This window comes from Eublepharis macularius, chromosome 3 (assembly GCF_028583425.1).
Source record: "Eublepharis macularius isolate TG4126 chromosome 3, MPM_Emac_v1.0, whole genome shotgun sequence".
Taxonomy (NCBI): domain Eukaryota; kingdom Metazoa; phylum Chordata; class Lepidosauria; order Squamata; family Eublepharidae; genus Eublepharis; species Eublepharis macularius.
The window spans coordinates 94758834-94781595 of NC_072792.1; the positions used below are offsets into that span (position 1 = coordinate 94758834).

General features: G+C 41.2%; 1 protein-coding gene across 2 annotated transcripts in view; it reads right to left on the reverse strand.

Annotated features, from left to right (window-relative positions):
- Positions 1 to 22762, reverse strand: part of DYRK1A (dual specificity tyrosine phosphorylation regulated kinase 1A) — a 291221-nt gene that overhangs the window by 54723 nt on the left and 213736 nt on the right. For both annotated transcript variants that reach the window (XM_054973646.1, XM_054973645.1), the window contains one exon: positions 106 to 305. In XM_054973646.1, the coding sequence (XP_054829621.1) occupies positions 106 to 305 (200 nt within the window). The remainder of the gene's footprint in view (positions 1 to 105; positions 306 to 22762) is intronic.

The following is a 22762-nucleotide window of genomic DNA, read 5'->3' on the forward strand; positions in this document are numbered from 1 at the left end:
CAGTGCAAACAAGTCTGGAGCTCGAGACTAAGGAAAGTGCACTGGAAAGTAAGAGTATTAAGCACAACTCTCAGTGTAAAAACTTATTTCCTAAATGTCCCTTACCTGGTTGGTAAGAGGTTGTTGAATCTGGTCAGTATAGGACAAGGCAGAAACTTGTTGGTCATTTATGTTCTGCTGCCGACGATCACTGTACTGCTGATGTGAATGGGACATCTGTCCAGCCATCTGAAGGCCAGCAGCATGGAATGAAAATGATGGTGCAAGCCGAACAGATGAAGGTTTGCATGCTGAAGTCTCTCCTCCTACAAAGGACAATGCAAGAGCTTAGTACAGCATTTTTATACTTTGGTTGATCTACCTTTATATCATCATCATACCACTCTCCAATTCACACAATTGAAAAGAAGAAATGTCTATGTAATATGCTTATAATTCCTGTGGAAAGATATTTACAATATTTTAAGTCATAGTACAGACAAGTTTCAGTATTTCTAACAGTCCAAACTTACAGATACTCTTGTGACACAGCACCTGAAATGGAATCCATTCTGAGAAAGGTGAAACAGAGCTGCTCAGTTTTAGCCCATTTCTCACTAAACATACATGAAAATTGTCCTTAATTCTTACTTAAGTTTTCCATTAGTATAACACTACACTACCATGCAAGGAATAGGGGCTGATCTAATAACCCTCTGAATGCCATGCAGGTGGACCACCTTCTCTTAACTCAAGTTAGAGATTAGCATATAGTTAATCCTGCATTGGAAACGTTAAGAAATATAAAATGATTCTCCGGTTTGGGATTCATGGAGGTCTAACGCAGCTCCATTTGCGGAGCTGACCGGACTGCCATTTTAACCGGCCGGAGGGGTGAAAATAGCCCGCGGCCGACTGCTCTCAGGCGGGGAGCAGGCAAAGAACGCTCAAGACCCTAGGGTGAGCTAGATCTCGGACGAGGGGGGGCTCTACACAACGAGTCTCCCCCCGATCCTTGAGGTCCCACCTTGCGACGGGTCGGCTATAATCTCTGCGGCAGTTTTGGGGCCAATTCAGCTGGCATAAGACCTACATACCCAAGCTTCGATTGGGAAAAGAAGCTGAGAGGAGAATTTAAGATCGAAACAGCGATTACAACCCGAGAAAAGTGAAGAGAAGGTAAAGATCGCTATCTTTTGATACGGGACAGATTGACAAAAACAGAGAGGAAAAAAAGTAGATTTTTAAACTGCAACAGACTAGTGAAAAGGAGGTGAAGACTCGGCAGGAGTCGTATTTGAAAAGAGACTAAGTTTAAAGAAGTTATTAAAGAAATCGGACTATTGTTTTGAATACCTGTGGCTTTGGAGCTGTGAGAAAAAGACACCATCGCGAGACCTGCTGTGGGAAGACGGGAGACAGGAAGTGCGTAACAACAATAGAGTGGCTGGAGAGAAGCGGCCCTTGCCGGAGGACAGGAAGTAGGGAATCGCCATTTTTGAAAGGGGAAGGGTCGCGGCTTCAGCGGAAGAGGAAGTAGGCCATTTTGGATTACAACATCATAGAGAAACCATAGAGAAAAGACGCCCGACATTTTGGACACTTTAAAATTTAATTTTGGCAAGAAGATTGGGACATTTGAAAAAGAAAAACGTTTAATTTTACGCCACGGAGTTAAGGAAGAGAGCGGATTCGTGGGAGCGAGCTAAAGCAAGCCCCACGATGTCGAAAAAAGAGTGGCAATCGGCAATAGAAAATCTGGATAAAAATCTGGACAAAAAACTTTTAGATATGATTAAAGAGCTTAAGGACACGAAATTGGAGCTTATTAAAGAGGTTAAAGAGGTTACACAGACAGTAAAGTCGGAGCTGTCAGAAGTGAAAAAAGGTATGGAAACGATTCGTAGTGAATTACAAGGAACGCAGCAGAGAGTTAAAACAGTAGAAGACGCGATGGAGAATTTAATAGACACGCAACAAACAGAGATGAGATTGGTGAAGGGGAGAATGTCAGTTGCAGAAACTAAACACATGGAGAAGCAGCTACGTTTTCGTGGTCTGCCAGAAGTGGAAGGGAAGTCAGCGCAAGAACAGATGACTGAGGTGTTGGCTGAATACCTGGGGAAGGAGGAGGAGGAAGTTGTGGCTATCCTAGATGTGGCATACCGTGTGAACTCGAGAATTGCAACCCAGAGGAAATTACCAAGGGATGTGATTGTGCAGTTTACAACAAGAAACATGAAAGAGAGGATTGTGACAAAACAGTTTCAAGATCCATTGGAGATTGATGGCAAGACGATCATTATAATGAAGGAACTGCCCAGATCAGTGTTATTGGATCGGAAAAAATACAAAGTGCTAATTCAGATTTTGAAGGACATGAAAATCAGGTACAGATGGGAGCTACCGGAAGGAGTGTCCTTTGAGTTTGGAGGGGCAAAAAAACGCATCAGATCTGAGCGAGAGATGGAGCGATTTATTAAGGACAATGAAAAAGACTTACCAACAAAACTATGAATATGGAGTGTAAAGTATTATCTTGGAATGTAAATGGACTAAACTCACCGAATAAGAGGAAAAATATTTTTCATTGGCTACTAAAACAAAAATGTGATATTGCTTGTTTGCAAGAGACCCATATTAGAAAACAGGATGTAAAATATTTAAAATCTGGAAAACTGGGCAAAGAATTTGTAGCGGCCTCTAACAAGAAAAAAAGAGGAGTGGTGTTGTATATAAAAGAGGAGCTACAGCCAAAATTTGTTATGAGAGATGTAGAAGCTAGATTTGTAGCAGTGGAATGTATTTGGAATTTAAAGAGAGTGTTGGTAGTCGGACTTTATGCACCTAATGGTGCAAAAGAAAGCTTCTTTGAGGAGTTAAGGAAGCATCTAGACCATCTTGTATATGATCAGATAATTCTTGCTGGAGACTTCAATGGAGTGACAGACTTGGAGCTAGACAAAAAGACTACAACGGTACAAAAGAAAAGAGGACTATTACCAAAGCTTTTTTTTGAGTTGATTCAACAAGAGACTCTCGAAGATGTATGGAGGAGAGAATATCCTAAAAGTAGACAGTTTACTTTCTATTCTGCAAGGCATTCTACATTATCAAGAATCGATATGATCTGGGCCTCAAAAGACTTAGCGTTATGGACTAAGGAGGTAGAAATAATGCCGATGGTAGGCTCAGATCACAACCCAATTATGTGGAAATTTGGAAAAAGGAGAAAAAGGAAAGCATGGAGAATAAATGAGGACTTGTTACAGGAAAGAGAGAATATGGAAATACTGAGAAGAGAGACAAAGTTTTTTATACAATACAACGTGAATAAAGAAGTACCAACCAATAAAGTTTGGGATGCGTACAAGGCGGTTGTAAGGGGCATACTAATGGACTTAAATGGCAGAGCAAGAAAAAAGAAAGAGGAGAAAAGACAAGAGATTGAGGAGAAAATAAAAGCCAAAGAAATACAGCTAAAAAAGAGACCAGGGAAAAAGAAGGCATACCAGGAAATCAAAATTCTTCAAGAACAGCTAACAGCAATGAGTAATAAAGAATTGGAGTGGAATCTTAAAAGACTGAATCAAAAAGCGTTTGAGGGTGCCAATAAACCTGGGAAATATCTGGCATGGCAATTGAAGAAGAAAAGGGAAAAGAAAATAATAAATAAAATCTGTGAAGATAATAAAACGTACTTGGAGCAGACTACCATTAGTAGAGCCTTTTATAAATTCTACGCTAAGTTGTATAATAAAAAAGAAGTAAACAAAGAATCAATAGCATCATATCTGGAGAAAACCAAACTTCCAGAAATCTCGGAAGCTTGGAGAAATAAGCTGAACAGTGAAGTAACTGACGAGGAAATAAGCAAGGCAATACAATCCGCAAATCTAGGAAAGGCGCCAGGGCCAGATGGACTGACGGCTAAATTTTATAAGACAATGGCCAATGAACTGGCACCATTCCTAAAAGAGGTGATGAATGGAGTTTTCAGGGATCAAAGGATTCCAGATACTTGGAGTGAAGCGAATATATCATTGATCCCAAAAGAGGGCCAAGACCTGACTAACGTGAAAAATTATAGACCTATATCACTACTTAACAATGACTATAAAATTTTTACGAAGATATTGGCGGAGAGATTGAAGGGGTGGCTCTCGGAAGTCATAGAGGAGGAACAAGCAGGCTTTTTGCCAGACAGACAAATAAGAGATAATTTAAGGACAGTGATCAATGCTATTGAATATTATGACAAGCGTTGTGACAAAGAGGTTGGTTTCTTCTTTGTAGACGCTGAAAAAGCGTTTGACAATTTAAACTGGGACTTTATGTTTGCCACTATGGAAAAGCTACAATTGGGAGAAAGATTCATCAGAGCAATTAAGGAAATTTACAGAGACCAGACTGCAGCAATTGTAGTGAATGATGAATTGACTAAGAAATTGACGATTAGTAAAGGAACAAGACAAGGTTGCCCGTTATCTCCATTGTTGTTCATTTTAGCATTGGAGATTCTGATGATACAAATACGTCAAGATGAGGAAATTCGTGGAATAAAAATAAAGGACTATTCATACAAGGTCAGAGCATTCGCGGATGATATAATGTTAATTGTAGAGGACCCATTGGAGAACATGCCAAAAGTGATAGATAAGATCAAGGAGTTTGGAGACTTGGCAGGTTTTTATATTAACAAAAAGAAGTCAAAGATACTATGTAAAAATATGACTAAGCAGAAACAACAATTGTTAATGGAAACAACGGATTGTGAAGTAACAAGCAAAGTGAAATATTTGGGAGTCGAACTGACTGCAAAGAATATAGACTTATTCAAAAACAACTATGAAAAATTATGGACTCAGATAGAGAGAGATTTGATCAAATGGAATAGTCTGAACCTGTCATGGTTGGGCAGGATTGCAACAGTTAAGATGAATGTGTTACCAAGAGTAATGTTTTTGCTACAGACAATACCAATCATCAGAGACTCTAAACAACTTGAAAAATGGCAGAGGAAAATATCAGATTTTGTTTGGGCAGGCAAGAAGCCTCGAGTGAAAGTAAAAGTTTTACAAGATGCAAAGGAAAGAGGCGGAATGCAACTGCCCAACCTGAGACTTTATCATGATGCAATCTGCCTAGTTTGGTTGAAAGAGTGGATGACATTAAAGAACAAGAAACTATTAGCCCTAGAGGGATATAAAAAAATTTTCGGATGGCACGCATACCTATGGCATGACAAAGTAAAGGTCAACTCGATGTTCCTGCACCATTTTGTACGGAGAAGTTTATATACAATCTGGAAGAAGTATAGAATTTACCTACAAGAAGGAACCCCCTTGTGGGTGGTTCCATATGAGGTGATAGATCCGAGAGCTGTTGATAACGAACAACAATGCTTAACGTACAAAGAAATAACTAAAACTGAAGTATCTAAACTTAAAATAAAGATGCAAGAGGAACTATCACCTAATTATGACTGGTTCCAGTATAGACAGATTAGAGACTTATACAATTCGGACTCTGCAAAGGGGGGCATACGAACAGAGAACTCGGAACTAGAGCAGACCCTTCTTAAAGAAGACAAGAAAAGAATATCCAAGGTATACCAAGTACTGTTGAAATGGTATACCGAGGACGAGACAGTTAAAACACAGATGGTGAAATGGGCTATAAATTTTAATAAAGAAATAACAATGGAGGCATGGGAATACTTGTGGAAAACTACAATGAAGACAACGACATGTACTAATATTAAAGAGAACATTTACAAAATGATATATCGTTGGTACATGACACCAAAGAAGATTGCGCTAGGGAATTTGAACACTTCTAATAAATGCTGGAAATGTAAGAAGCATGAGGGCTCCCTCTATCATATGTGGTGGTCGTGTGAGGTAGCTAGGCAGTACTGGGGGGAAATAATAAGAGAAATGAGTGAAATTTTACAGTTTCAAATAAATAAGAACCCAGAACTTCTGCTACTAAACTTGGGAATGGAGGGAATTCCAGCCCATCATAGGACGTTGATATTTTATATGACAGCAGCAGCCAGACTTTTGTATGCGCAAAAATGGAAAGTACAAGAAGTGCCAACTATTGAAGATTGGATCTACAAATTGCTGTACATGGCAGAAATGGACAAGATGACAAGAAAACTGAGAAATCTGGACTCAGGGCAGTTTAACACAGACTGGGAGAAGCTGAAACAATATCTGGAGAAGAAATGGGAGGTGGGAGGAAAACTGTGGCAGTTTGAGAACTACTGAAGTATAATAAAAGTATAATAGAGAGGGGTGACTTTACCGGGGGAGGAAGAGATAAATGTGAATTTATAAGCAGTTAGATTAACAGATTGATATATATATAGATATATATAGGTTAATAGATAGAATATTGATAGAAAATAATTAATAAGGTTTAAATACGTGGATTGAGTAATCAATAATATTTTCTTTCTTTGATAAGATTTATATGCACCAAACTGAATGTACAGAAGAGTCAAATTGATTGATTATGTGATGAGCTATATAGAATTACCATAAAAAGATAGAATGAGTAATATATAGAGAATAAGTCAAATTGTTTGATTTAAATGTAAGATTTTTATGGTTTATGATATATAGGTTTATGATATATAGAAATATTTAAAACTGGAAAATGGGATAAATTGTTTATCCAAGATGGAAACAAAGATTTACAGTTTGGGTATATAACAAGAAAAGTAGTTAAGGATGTACTGCTTAATATAATGGAGAATGTATATCTGTTTTAGACAGAGGAATTTAATAGAAGCAAGGGAAAAGGGACAAAGGGTGGGAAAGCTGTTGGAAGTCAACAAAAGGGGGGGAAAGGGAGGGGGTTAGAAATGAAAAATTTGGGGAAAATTGAATGTAATGTAAAAATAACGGATTCTAACCCAATAAAAATTTTTTCAAAAAAAAAAAAGAAATATAAAATGATTCTCATATGTATGTGTAGTCTTAGGCTTAGGCAAGCTCTACAGGCAAAACATAAAATGCAATGTTTGCTTTTCCAGAAACTGCTTTTTGTTTATGACAGAAACATTAGCTCAATAAATGGTTTGTATTGTTTGTGGCAATTAACACTGTCACCTAATTAAATAATTCTTAATCAATCATTTACAGTTTTGGTTCACTGCATAGTCAGTTCCAGGACAGAAAGCACTCCAGACCTAATCTTAGAAGCAGTATACATTGCTGGCATATTACTCTGAGCTTTCTCTATTTTGTGTACCTCTTTCACAGGACAACTTCCTAATTGTTGTCCAACTAAGCAGGGGCAACTTTGGTTTTTAATCAGTCTAAAACAAACACTGCAGACTGACAGACTATGTATCATTCAAGAGACTCATAGGGTATATTTTCACCTTTCACAGATAGCTTGAAACTAAAAATATAATTGGATTGAAAGAATAATAGATAGGATCCTACTAATATTCTGCTGACAGAAGAGGGACAAACTCATCTGCTGCTTCAGTTTACTATAGCCCCTAAGCCATGTAGCATTTTATCTGTGAGGGTCCCCAAATAACCAACAGAGTTTCTATAGACATCACACAGACTGCTGGAGGAAGAAGATGACATGAAAAAATCAGATTCCATCAGCAAGATTTAACCCAATGATTTATATTCTGAAAAAATTCTAATCAATTACCATTTTAAAAAGATGCTTACCCTCCAAACACTTGTGCCTTGCACTGGAGAAATCCACCAGTCAAGCAAAATGACAGGATTCCAACACATTAATTCTAGTCAGACCAGCCACCTTGTTTTTACCAACAGCAACTATGACCAGACGTTGCCCACTACAGAAATCCATTTTTTCTATAGTATCTTCAAAGATGACATATAAAAACCACAGAAGAAAGCATTTTACTAAAATCACATGTACAGCAGGAATTCTAGTAATACTTATTAACATAGATGGGCACGAAATGAACCACGGAACAAAATTCTGTACAGAATGGCAGATTCGTTTGCACCGAAACACGCATTCCGTGGGAACGTGTGTTTACAGAACAAACAAATTTTTCCAGCTGTTCTGAGGCCGGGTTTGGAGTTTCACAGACCCCATGCCAGTTTCAGCCCATCGGCTGAACCCAGCACGGGGTCTGTGAAACTGACAGCCTCTTTCTCCTGCTGCCCGGGCTGTCAGTTTGTCAGTTTCACAACGTAAAACGGACAGCCCGGGCAGCAGGAGAAACGGGCTGTCTGTTTCACAGACCCCACACTGGTTCCAGTGTGCAGTTCTAGTTTCACAGACCCACAGTACATGGTCTGTGAAACAGACAGCCCGTTTCTCCTGCTGCCTGGGCTATCTGTTTTACAGACCCACAACGGGAACTGCCAGAGCAGCAGGAAAAGAGGCTGTCATTTCTCTGGTAGCAGGAGAAAGAAGCTGTCATTTCACAGACCCCGCGCCACTTCCAACGTAGGGTCTGTGAAATGATAGCCTCTTTTCCTGCTGCCCAGGCTGTCAGTTTTACAGACCCTGTGCTGGAACCAGTGTGGGGTCTGCGAAACTGACAGCCCAGAGAGCAGGAAAAGAGGCTGTAAGTTTCAGACCCCACGCTGGGTTCAGCCCATTGGCTGAAACTGGTGCGGGGTCTGTGAAACTGATAGCCCCGTTCTCCTGCTGCCCAGGCAGCAGAAGAAAGAGGCTGTCTGTTTCAAACACCCCACACTGGCTTCAGCAGCCAGTGCAGGGCAGTTGAAATGCCACAGAACAATGAACCGGGAACTGGGAAAAGGTCGGAAATATGTGGTTTGAGGTTCTGTGGAATGCTACAAACTACGAATCACATTGTTTGGGTTTTTTTGTTCCGTGCCCATCTCTACTTATTAAACATCTGTTAACTCAACTGCATATAATGCTAGGTAATCTACTTGATGAAAGACAAACACCTGATGGTATAGGATCATATTCAATATTACACAATTTTAAAACTTCTTAAGTAGGAAACTGTCCTGTCCTCTACACAAAATAGAGAATGTTCAGAGTAATATGCCAGCAATGTATTAATACAGATTTTTTTTCTGGTAAACAGGAAAAAGAAGCACACAGGAACACTGATCTCCCAGAAGCAAAAATGGGTTTTGGGGGGGTATTTTTATTTTTTAATAAAGCAGAAAAACAGAAAGAAAAAGAGAAGTATAAAAAAGGGGACAAAACAAATACAAATACAAAGCTATGTGCCACAAGGCACATGCCACAGTACAGAGTACACAAATCACAACCTTTAAAATATTAGAATAATATTTGAGACTATTTAAGGTATACATTTTCAAGTAAACGGCACATGCAGAATTCAAACCTCTTTCTACTACTTATCTTTTAAAAGAAAATACCCTCATTATTACTCCCATCTTATCATAACCTTTTACATATATATTTCTTAACAATGACAATGACAATGCTAACTTCTTAACAACAGTCCATTGTTATCTATGGCACATTCTATTCTATGAAATGTTAGGATAATATTAAGATTATTTAAGGTATATATTGTCAGATGGAAAAAACAAGAGACCAAGGAAGGGAACAACCCTGGGAACCCCAAAAAAACACTACAAGGTATAAACAATTTATTTTCCAATATAATCAAGCGAAATACAAATATTTGCAACAAAATTAAGCAACAATAAATACAACATTACAAAATTGCAAAAGTCATTATTACAATATTTGGTGACTTTCCGCCACTCTAGCCATTGGATTTTGGAAATTGTTGCAGTTATTGTGCTTTGGATATCGATGTGGGTTTCCCACAGAGGATGACCCCATCGAAGAAACAGAGGAGAGTTCCATTGAAGATATGATGGACTGTGCAGATGTGTCATAATGACTTTTGCAATTTTGTAATGTTGTATTTATTGTTGCTTAATTTTGTTGCAAATATTTGTATTTCCCTTGATTATATTGGAAAATAAGTTTGTTTACACCTTGTAGTGTTTTTTGGGGTTCCCAGGGTTGTTCCCTTCCTTGGTCTCTTGCTTCTGGGGAACCTTCCGTTTAGGTTTGGTTAGATGGACAAAACATATAGAATTCAAACCTATTTCTACTCCTTATCTTAAAAATGGGGGAGAAACATTATAACCCGTCTTATCATTACCTTTTACTTATATATTTCTTAACAATAACAATGCTGACTTTTTAACAATATTTCAATATTATCTATTATACATTCTATTCTACCAGTTATTTTAACTCAACTAATTATCTTACAGCAGCACATATTTTATTAAGCCAGTATTCTACCTAAAAAGACGTACTGGTGTTTTCCACATGGTCACCTTACAGTGTTTCAGAATCTATTCTGCTTTCCATGTTCTCCAGAGTTCCACACATGCAAGGGAGTCATGGGAAGCAGACACAGTTTTTGTCCATTTCCCCCCCGTTTGTTCCCCTGTGCACATTCTGCAATTTTTTTAAAGCCGCTGCCCAGTCACAGCTGGCATGTGTTATGTCCATGCAGAATCAAAAACTTCCGTTCTGCTTCTTGTGCCCCTCTCTTCCTTTCACCCAGGAGCTGATTGGTCTGTCCATCGGAAACCACTCCTACCCTCCCAACAATCTGAACACCTTTCCCGCCATTTTATCAATGATTTTCCCTTTGCAAAATCATTCCAGGTGTACAGCATAAAAAAGCCTGAAGCCTTACTCAATTGTTCCAATTGGGAAATTTGGGGGAGCAGTAAAGAAAACTTTCTGCAGACATATGCAACATTTTTTAAAAAATGTCTGTTTACATGAAATATTGGCAACAGTATATTATAATGGTTTAATAATATATTATTAAACAATTCAGTGTTTTCAATGTAATACAATTTAGCTTAATATTTTAATTAAATTTATTAATAATTCAATTTAATAATTTAATAATGTCTAGCATATCCAATAACGTTTAGTATATCCAAATATCCTAACAGTCCTACCTATTGTGACTTTATGAGAGTGCTTCTCCAAATAATTCACTTTTTATTTAGTACAAAACTTTTTTTCTACCTTCCACTTTTATTTTTTCCTACGTCTCAGTTATTAAGATGCATGTGCTATGAAAACAGCAGTTGCTTGCAACTTTGTTTCAACTATTGGGTATACAAACAATTTTTCTTAGAGAAAATTAAGGAATTTATACTTTTAAATGCCATAAATACAACAAACAATACCATTTTATGTATTGTCGAAGGCTTTCACGGCCGGAGAACGATGGTTGTTGTGGGTTTTCCGGACTGTATTGCCGTGGTCTTGGCATTGTAGTTCCTGACATTTCGCCAGCAGTTGTGGCTGGCATCTTCAGAGGTGTAGCACCAAAAGACAGAGATCTCTCAGTGTCACAGTGTGGAAAAAATGTTGGCAGGTCATTTGTATCTACTCAGGAAGGTAGGGTTGAGCTGAGTCATCCTGTAAGAGTTTCCCAGGGTGTGGAATGCTAATGGCGGGAGGCTTCACTGTATCCTGAGGAGGTTCTTTTGCATATGGATTGGTACTTGATGTGCTAATCTTCTCTGCATGGCTATTGTCGAGTATAGAGTGTTTTGTTAGCCTGGTGTTTTTCAGAACTGGAAACCATGCTCTGTTCATTCTTAAGGTTTCTTCTTTCCTGTTGAAGTTTTGCTTATGCTTGTGAATTTCAATGGCTTCCCTGTGCAGTCTGACAAAGTAGTCCTCTTTTTCGACAGATAATCATCTGTCTTCTCCGAGAAAAGTAGAGCCCCTTCAAAGGGCAAGTCCTCGACTCTATTCCTCGCCTCAGGCAGGAGAGCAGTCGTGCAGAGCCATGCAAACCGTCTCAGGACCACTGCAGAGAGCAAGGAACGTGCAGATGTGTCTGACAAACTCCTGCTCGCGTTTATCTGATGTCTGGAAAGGCGGGTAGCCTCCTCTTGGATGACTTGAAGGAGAGTCCGCTGGTCTTCGGGAAGCCTCGGGAGAAAAGCAGCCACTTTCTTCCACAGGAAGACTTGGTAGGCTGACATCAGGCCGCATAGTTGGCCACCTTGATGGCGAAGGCAGCTGACGTATACAGTTTTCTCCCCAAGGTATCGACCTTCTTATGGTCCTTGTCCGTAGGGGCCGACATGGAACCTTGCTTAGATCTTGCCTGCATCTCCTCTGTTATTAATGAGGAAGGGGGTGGATGGATCGATAAGAAGGGATGATTATCATCTTTGGTGTGGTAGAGACCTTCAACCTTCCAGTTAGTGGCAGGAATGGAAGCAGGGTTTACATTGAGCTTCTTCCACAAATCCACGAACCCGTCGATCAGTGGGAAAGCCACAGAAGGCGTAGATCCGGAGTAGATGTGTTGATAGATCTTATCTGTAAACTTCGACTCTGTCGAAGTCACTTCCAGATCTAACGCCTTAGCCATCCGTTGGAGCAATTCATTGTAGGCCCTGAAGTCGTCCGTGGGAGATGGTTCTTCGACTGGGCCAATCTCAGCATCGGGTGAATCCGAAGGAGGGGACTCCCTATATCTCGGTCGACCCCGATGGTAGTCGACTTCTGAGAGATGCGGTGTTCTGCGGGAGTCCTCATATGATCGGGTCCTGAACGAAGGTGAAAGCGAACGATCCGAGTGAAGCGGGCTATCCTCCAAGTAGTATGAGGCCGCCCGACCCTTGCTGCTGTGGCGCTCCCTCAATCGGCCCCGAGTGGGGTACGGGCTGTACCGACGGTCCGATCCACTCCGGTAGCTGCGACCAGATCAAATCGATCCTGATTCATGGGAGGTCGATCGCGGCCGTCCCGACGGAGTCGGGGGCTTTTCAATCGCTACCGGGTCATCCTGCTGCGAGGTGATCGTCGGGGTAGGGGCCCGAGCGTCAGAGTCCTTGCGTCTCTTTTCAGGCGGATCGGAACCGATCACTTCCAAAGGGGCCAACAACGGAGATGAAATCAGCTTCTCCAAGACCGCCTTGTCTCGCTTAGAAGAATGTTTTCTCTTTTTCTTCTTCTTGTCGAGCTCAGTGGGGGCGGCTGGTTTCGTAGCCATCAGATCCGAAGAGGTCGCACCCTGTGAAGGTGGAGGCGTTGGTCTCGACACCGATGGCGTTCGACTCCGAGAGCCAGCCTGGTCCGAGGTTGGAGCAGCAGATGAAGTCGAGGGAGGTCAGCTCCGAGGGACCTTCGGAACCGATGGGGCTGGCTCCGACACGCTCCGAACCGAGGAGGTGGAACGATCTCTCAGCCTCGACTCCGAGTGGCTCGGAGAAGGTAAGGAGCGAGGGGTCTTGGAGCTCACGGTTTCAGCGGGTCAAGGGGTAGAGCCGGACGCGGCAGATGGTGGTGCTTTTGCCGGAGGATCCATGACCGCCATAGCACGTTGCCAAAGCGAAGTGTGCAAACGATCTGCTCTTTCTGCCCTAGCCTTAGAGTTAAAGGCGCGGCAATGTTTACAGGCCTGGGTGTTATGGGTTTCTCCCAGGCAGTAAAGACAATTAGAGTGGCCGTCTGACCTGGTCATCTTTCGATTGCAGGTGACGCACCTTTTGAATAAAGCAGTATCCGACATCACGAACGAACAGAAGAGCCAGAAACCTCATCTATCGGCGGCGAAAAGGAAACTGAGGGTATGCGTGGGGCGCTCTGCCTCCTATAGGCCGATTGGGCAGGAAAACGGCTGCGCATGCACGCCGGGAGATGAGAGCACCCCCTGGTGTTATTGAGCTAAAGAAATCTCCGGTATCGGCAGGCCTGCGCATGCGCAGTCCCATGTGGTACTGCACAGGAAGACCGTGGATGAACAATGGTCTAAGATGGGGCAGGAACCCTCTGACATTTTGTTTACAATAAAATAACGGGAAACCCTGTTGGTACAACTGGATGGAACTGGCCTGTTTCTACAGCAATGACTGCACTTTCTCTAAAAGTAAGACTGGGAGGAGGTGGAGGGTTGGACAGAGGAGGAATGTTGAGCTGACTTGTCTTGAATTCCAGGCAGTAGCCTTTGTTGATCATGGACAACACCCAAGCCTCCTGGGTGATCGACTCTTAGGTCTGTAGAGGAAGTGAGTAATTGATTGACATGGCACAAGATGACTAGGCATCAAAAGTCCTGTTTATTGGACCCAGACTGACCCCTTGGAGACTGAGAATCACCATTTGATTTTGCTTGGAAGTATCTCTTCCAAGGTTGAACAGAGGCTGAGGAAGAAGGCTGTTGAGAGCCTCTGAGCAATGTTTGCATTGGTTAGGGATGGAACCAACTGTATCTGTTATTATAAATCTTTGCGTAATGGGATTTGAGTAGAGAGGTGCAATACCCAAGACTGTTGCTGTCACCTTATCATCTTAAATCATTTTAAGTGCCTTGTCCATGGTGGACAAAAATAGTTATGTTCCTTCAAAGGGAAAGTCTTCTACCCCAAGTGCTGTAGTTCTGAGCTCTGGAAGCCTACATATTACAATTGCAGAGGCCATAACTCTGGAAGAGCAGTCCCCCATACATCTAGCCATATTAATTTTTTGTTTGGAGAGCCTTAAAGTTTCTCTTTGCAGAATTTTTGCAAGCCTTTGTTTATCATCTGGAATTAGGCTTAAATCTGGGTCTATTCCTATAACAAAAGCTTTTTGCCATAAGAAAAGCTGATAGCAGGCCATAATGGCCTCATAATTGCCAATTCTAAAGTTTAAAGCTGCGGAAGTATAAATTTTTCTACCAAGTAGATCTAATTTCCTGCCCTCCTTATTGATCGGACTTGAGAGGCTTGTGTATTTCTAGAGGCCTTTGTCCTGGAGAGTCTCGGTAACAATAGAATTGGTAGGAAGGTGAGTAAACAGAAAACTGATCCTTCCTGTTTTGTCTTATACATAATTGTCTAGCTTCTTAAGACATCGCTGAAGCCAGCCTGAACCATCTGTCTTTTATCACATCTAGCATACCTTGCATGACTGAAAATACCACCGATCCAGTCACTTCTGAGTGAAGGACCTTGAAGACCAGATCTGAATAGGTTGGAGCAGAGAAGGTCACCTCAATGTCCAGGGATCTCGCAATCCGGACTAACTGCTCGGTATAGAAGTGGAGCTCCTCACTCACGGATACAGCAGAATCCTTCATAAGAAACTCTGGTGGTGAAGGCTCTGGTGCAAGATTTAAACCAATATTGGTTTAAACCACACACATCATCAGTGTGTGTAGTGTCATTCAGTGTTGGTTCCTGGACAGCATCGTCTTCTGGAACCATGGCTGGAATCAATGTAGGTTTGGCTTTACTACTTCTTGATTCTGAGCAAACCAAAACATAAGGGTCTTCATCATGGAAGAAATAATGAGTAGGAAAGTACACGTCTGGCAACTGTTCAAACCTGTAAGTGTAGTAATGGTATGGGGAACTATATGGAGAATAATGGAACCAATGGTGTCTGTGATAGGGAGCCAGTTCCAAGCAACTGACATTCTCAGATGGGCCTGAAGAAGCCCTGTCTTTCCACAGGCCATATCGGTGAAGGCGTCAATGGGGAAATGGCTGTTGACAATTCTACGACTTCTGGAATCTTACCCTCTGAAAGGAATGGAACTGAAGCAGAATGCCATCTGGGGGTTGGAGATGGAATTCTCAGAACCCTGGACGGACTCAATGTAACTGACAATGTAATTGAAGAGGAGGACTTTTTCCTCTTTTGTGACTTCAAAGTCAACTGTTTATCTGCATGCTTTGTTTTGAGTTTATCCCTTTTTGTACGTGGCTCTGACTGGCACCAAGGTGGAACCGTCAAAGGAGCAACTGGAACTGACTGCTCCTTCTCCACAGTAAGAGGTGCTAAGCATTCTGGAGGAACCAAGGAGGCCTGTTCTGGGCACTGTGGTCCTTTATCGGCGGCATTATTTTTGGAGTTGGTAGTGCCCTTCAGGGCTGACTCCCAAAGAGCCACTTTTAGTCATGACACCCTTTCTTGGTGCACCTTGGGCACAGATTTTTACTTACTGTACACTGCAAGGTGTCACGGCTCTCACAAAGACATGACAGACATTTGTCATGTCCATTTGATCGGGCCATCTTAGTTCCACAGTGTGAACACTTTTAGAAAAGAGCCTACAAAGCCATGGAGTCGAAGGCCCTAACTCTTATCAACAGGCAAGAACCAAAAAGCAGAGCAAAGACTCGTCCTTCTTCAATGGCAGCTAAAGAAGAACTGAGGGAAGGATCTGCTCGCTCCACCTATAATAGCCATGCCTAGGGATAAAGCGTGTGAAAAGGCTAGGCGAGTGCCTTGTGCCTTTAGGAGCTTTAGAATATCCACACCTGGCCTGTGCACGCACAGCTCCTATGTGTGCCTGCACAGAAGACATGACGATGAAGCTATATTCTTGTACTGCTTTGGAGATTTAAAATGGCAAACAAAGACTTTTTGAGGTGGTCATGGATTTTGAAACACAGTCAATGATATGATGAGAGGGGATGATCTGTTATTTAGTAAGCCAGAAGTCTCACCTTTTAAGTCCACAGCCATCTGCTTGGCTTTTAAGTTCATATCATCTGGAAGGCTAATCCATCAATGGAAGGCAGACTCATTGCTGTTGATATTTATCCTAAAGAAAATTCTGGTAACTAGCCAAGTAGGTCAGTGAGTTGAAATATGGCAAGTGAAGAATAAACTCAAGGGGCAAAGCCTTCCGCATCAAAAAGCTAGCTCTAGAAGATGATTACTCAAACCTCTGAATACCCTTTGCCAGTGGGTAACAAAGGAGTTGCTGGGAAGAAGGAGGGGAAGAGGAGAAAACAGGACAGGGCTGTTGATTTCAAGTCCTGCTTATAAGCCTTCTGCACAAATACACCTGGCCACATAGGGAAACAGGATGCTGGATCAAACTCTGGTTTGCTCTATTAGGACTCTTCTTACACTTAATCTATGAGGTTCCATTAAAATGTTTGTATCCTCTCAATTTTCACCTTTTAAGCACTTAAATGTACAGCTAAAAAGAGGATGAAGGGAAAGTGAACAGATCAAAGTCCCTAAGCAAATTTCTGTAAGAAATATTTGTCCATTTAAACTAAGGGCAAAGGGAAACACAAATATCCACATTACTTCAAATATTAAATTTTATAGTTAGATGAGGCATGAAAAATAACAGGGGGCCAGGGTAGAATGAGGTCACACATAAAAGGTTACTATTCATCAATTTTACTTAAAGGTCGAAGTTTCAAAATGCTGTCCTCTCTCATCTATGAATTGTTGCCTACCCAAACATTGCAGCCCCAAATGCACCATTTAATGTAACCGTGTAATGCCATCTGGCTGACATACCCTAACCTCTATTGGGTACATGTTACATCAACAATGTAAAACAACATATTTGTGTCATACACTGTGGACTGGATACTGTTGAACTTGATGAGACTCTCCACGAACATAAACATGCCAGCAACCTCTACAACTAATGGTATAATTGCACCAAGCATAACTGTACCACATTGTGGCTAGAAGCATTTTTGGGTTACAGTTTCAGGTAGACTCCCCACTTACATACTTTCATGGCCTCTACCCTGCCAAATCATCAAAATCTATCAAGATGCTTTTCAACATTTGCCAAAAGGATTCAGATACGCCAGATGACACTTCAAACATCTGTAGTGCAAGCAAAATAGAATTTGCCTCAGTACCATAGAACGGGATGAAACTGTATGAGAAATTCACTGGTATTTTTTTTAAGAAGGCAATAATGTCACTTAACTCAGTCTAACCATCTTCAGTTCTAACCAACTGGCACTTATTTGGGAGGCTTAGATGCATCTCTTCTCAGTGTGACTTCTATTACCCTAATAAACTCTGCAGACTGGCTGAAGGAACTTGTAGATATATCTGGCAAAGAAATCATAATTTGCAGCCATGCAGCAGTTTGCCTAATGCTGTGTTTCTTTGGAGCAAGGTCAGGTAAAAACTAGGGTTATTTGAACACTTGCTGGGTCACATCCTGTTTCCTGATACAAACAAAGACAAGATTTTTTGACAGTCCGTTTGACAGTGTTAATATGTTTATGTATGTTTAGTTGGTTGTTTCACTGTATTTCTTATTAATCATGCAGTACAGCATAATTAGCTTTTCATGCATGCACTTTCTCAAACCACCCAATTGAGTTCTACTATGCTCCACTCTTGCTGTGTAAGTGCTCTGCTGAACAGGCACTTGTTTAAATAGCAAATCAGGTCATTTACAAATCATTTAAGTCAGAGGTGTAAAATTTCTGGAAATTTTGAAGCAATAGAAAAACATTTCCCTGTTTTTTCAGAGGGAAATGGAATTTTTATGTAAAACTGAAATTGATGCAATACTTAATGACCAGCAAACCTAAACGAATGTTCCTGCTTTTACAACATAAAGCTCACCTTTTATAATTTACTTAGCATAAAAATTTTCAATATTTGACATATTTATGGAATTTAAAAGTTATAAATGCCTTGGTTTTCTACAAGCAAAATTGCTATTATACCCAATACTTGAGAGAAAACTGCAAGCTGATGCACCCTATGCTACTTCAGCACATGTATCTTAATTTTTGCTATCTGAAAAGTTAAAAAATAGAAAGCATAAGCTTTGTGGTAAAAGATATAAAATATATTATTTGGTCAGAAAAAGGGTCATATAGTCACAATAAAAACTAATGGTATATTTTGATATGTAGTTAAACTTTATAACGTTAAAGCATTGAACTATTCAGTAAAGTGTATTACCCACATTTACATTAGGCATAACATTAGTCACATTTTAAAATAAAAGTATCAGTACCTCAAGTCTCTAAACAAGAATCAGTTTCTGAAACTTCTGATTCTGAGCCATCATTTTTATCTTAAGCAGTTCTTTGGAAAACTTGATGTTTGCAAGAATTGAAACAAGCTTCTCTACTATTTCATACCTTCTAGGCATAGAAATGCATTTAAGAGCTGTATATGTCTACAGCATGCCCACCTTGTCTTTAAAAGCAATTCAGTCATTCTAAAAGTGAAAATATTTCATAGTTTTTTTTCAGTACTCTCTAAAATGTCCTTTTTTTTAATCGAAAAAGCAGAAAAAAAGTCCACAGGGAAAAAGACCCCCCTCACTTCCTCGGGGTCTTCACATCTCCAGTCAGTCATCAATAATGCTGTATTTCAATACAATCCTACCCTTTGTGTTTGTCTAAGCAGTCCTTACGACAGTCGGATCCAAAGTACTCACTGATCTCGCCTTTGTGGTTAAGGTCGGAGTCGGATGGTGTTTTCAGCTCTGGAACGTGCAGCTCCAAGGAGGCGCACATGCCTGACGTTGACTGTTCCAAGGGGATCGGATCCAACAGTGTGGCCAACTCCGACAAGACAGAAGATTTTGCTGTTTTTGTGCCCAGGCAGTTATTTGCGGAGAGTGCCCTCTCCCATAATAAGGCTTTAAGTCTGGTAGCCCTTTCTGCTTGCGCGTTAGGGGTGAATTTCTGGCAGGACTTGCAGCTGGGAACTTTATGGCTCTCCCCCATGCAAACGAGGCAAAGATTGTGCCCGTCTGTGTGGGTCATTTTGGTAGAGCACTTAGTGCATCTTTTAATTAATGCCTTAGCTGCTTTTTTGCAGGATTTTTTTCCCATTGGTTGAAGAAGTAAAAGAGACTGTATTTCTCACAAGAAGCTGCGAAGCAAGCTGGAAGAAACTCTTTGTCTGGCAGAAAAGGAGGAACTGAGAGTAGGGGCACCATCTCAAGAGGACGGGCGTTTCAGGTGGGAAACGCTCGCACATGTGCTCTGGGGAGACAGGCACCCCTTAGTAGATTTTTAAAGCTGAAAAAACCTGCCATTCAGCAGGCCTACACATGCGCAGTCTCATGTGGGACTGCACAAGAAGACCAACAATTAAATATATAAATAAATAAATGCAAGTAAATAAATAAAGTATATAAATAAGTAAATGCAAATTGCTGGAAGGCAGCTCCTGGAAGGGCTGCAGCTGCAGAGGCACCTGGCCAAGGGAATAATGGAGACGGGGTGAAGTGGGAGGCCGTCCTACCCTATTTCATGCTTCATGCAAAATACACTTACTCTATGAGAGAAGTCCTGCTGGGTGTGCTACAGAGCCCACCCCATCTTTTCTTTTTTCCTGGCTGCCTTCTCTGCCTATTCATTCACAACACCAGCGATGCATCCCTCACAGCAGCATCTCACTCACCCAACCTATCACTTCCACCCTCCCTGCCTTTGGCTGTTTATCAGGTGAAGCAACCTTCAAAATGGCAGCCAAGATCTTGTGATGTAGTGATGCAAGATCTTGCTGTCCCCCTCCCCAGTCAAGATATATGTTTTTAATCTTAAAAAAATGTGTTACTCCCCTCCACCCACCCATTTTTCAATTTTTGTGCAAACCTGCAAGCTGTCTCAGGCTTGTTCAAAAATCTTCATCTGTACATGATCCTAGAATGTTGGAGCCTGAGTCCAAGATAAACCAGCAGAGCTTGCTGATCTAGAACTGCAATTTATGGAAACTTTATTTTTCTGTTGGAATTTGCCTTTTTTCACTGCCACATCAACAGCCATGGATGCTGGCAACTCTGTAGATCAGCGCTTCCCAACCTGTGGGCTGAAATCCGAAAGTGGGTCACAAAGCCTCTGAAAGTGTATACTAGCTTTTTGCGTCATTCTTTCTCTCTTCGTCCTCCTTGTCAACTTCTCAGATTCTCTCTCTTTGAGCCAATAATGGGGGGGGGAATCTGTTAGGCAACTAACTTTACGGTATTAGATGGAAGGAGGGGGGAAGGCTGAAGAGTTGGTAGGAGGTGTTCAAATGCAAAGGCTGTGTATTTTGGAATGCCACTTGCTTGGGAGCAGCTGTGCCTTTGTGCAATGTTCATTGATTTATTAAAAGCATCTGATTGGCTACTGTAGAAAAGGGAATGCTGGACTACATGGGCCCCAAGATAGGGAACCCAAAAACCTTGGGTGAGCCCAGGATGGGTCACCATACCAACTAAATGTGGACTTGTGGGTCATCATATCAAAAAGATTGGGAACCGTTGCTCTAGAGGTTGTGCATGTGTGTGTTTTAATTCATCCTTTTGGGCTTCCCCCATTATATGACTATGCAAACTACTTTTGTTGAATTTAATATATCATCTTTGTCATATTATTGTATCATCTTTGCCATGTTATTTCATATTAATGTTTCATTTTTGATATGGTTTAATGCTGACAGCAGCGTTATGTAAAAGTGGTTTACCAGTGCAAATACTGACATGATATAATAATAGAAAGGAGCAAGAGTCCAGTAGCACTTATAAGACTAACAAAATTTGTGGTAGCTATGAGTTTTTGTGAGTCACAGCTCACTTCTTCAGATATCAGTTGTTGTTGTTGTTGTTGTTTTATAAATTTTTTATTTTTAATTACTAACCTCAAAAACTACAAAAAAGGGAAAAAGGGAACGGGGAAAGGGAAGAAACAACATATAAAACACACACACTACATCTACAACTATTGCATTCCCTTCATAATACAATTATTTAAAGTTAAACTTTCTAATATGCTATTAGATTGGTAGATCTTATAAAATACGAACTACAGTCAGGATCGGGTCTTCTCCCCCCCCCCCCGTGTCTCGGTCGCAGCTCTCTCTGAACGGCTACAGTAGCTGCGCTCACTCCCTCCTCCCCTTCAGGTATCAGTTGTGACTCACCAAAGCTCATACCCTACCACAAATTGTGTTAGTTTTATAGGTGCTACTTGACTCTTGCTCTTTTCTACTGCTACAAACACAACAACCCATCATGATATAATAAAAAACACGGACTGCACAGCTGAAACCCCCAAAGCAGCTAGCTAGGACTTCAACTGAAATTATCAGACCTTCCCAATGAGCTATTTAAATTCCAGTTGCATATGGCCAAGGAGGACTCCTTGTAGAACTCTCCCGGCCTACTCAAACAGAAAGAGAAGCACAGGAAGGTGAGGAGTTTCCAGGTGAAGATGAAGTCCCTCCCTCCTGAGATAAAGCAAAAGGGAAAATGGTCGCTCAGAAATTGTAACCATGGGCAAAGAGCCACCCCCTACCACCACCTCAGCAGGCACACAGAACTTAAATTTTTTTATAATGTATTTTGGAAAGCCTGTGATACACAGGCTATAACTGTGGTATAACTCAGCAAAAACATACATGCACACACAGGCTTAGCAGCCTGCTAAATACTACTTTACAGGGCTTTTGCCCAAAATGTTACAAAGCTGCTATCAGAGTAATACATATCTCATTCCATTATGAAATTGTAATATATGTTGACTTCCATAGCATTTTGAAAGATGGGAGGACATATTTTTTCAGCCTTATTACTGCAGCATTTTAATGAACTGCATAGACCTCACTGGGCATTACAACACACTTAGTAAACTGTCAGCGGAATCCTAAAGGGGGCGGGGTGCCAAAAGTGCTCAGGGTCCTGACTAGCCTCTACATCAGTGTATCTGGAAGTTACACCATTATAAACCCAAGTTATGTTGGTGAAGCACCCCACCAGAGTTTCATGCTGCCAGGGGGAGTGGGCAGGCCAGAAGGTGGGGAAGGTTAATGAGTCAGCTCCCTAAGCCGCTCCAGGCTTGGGAACGCCCCAAACAGCAGTGGAAAGTTACGTCACAAAAAAGGTGGCATAGTCCATAGGGGTCCATGTAATAGGGAAAGTCGACTCCCTTCCTTATGCACGGCCTCATCCAAACATCTCAGAGAAGCACAAGATGCTGAACAAAGACGCAACCAATCTGCTTGCACTCCAGCAGCGGCCTTATGCACGGCCTTGTCCAAA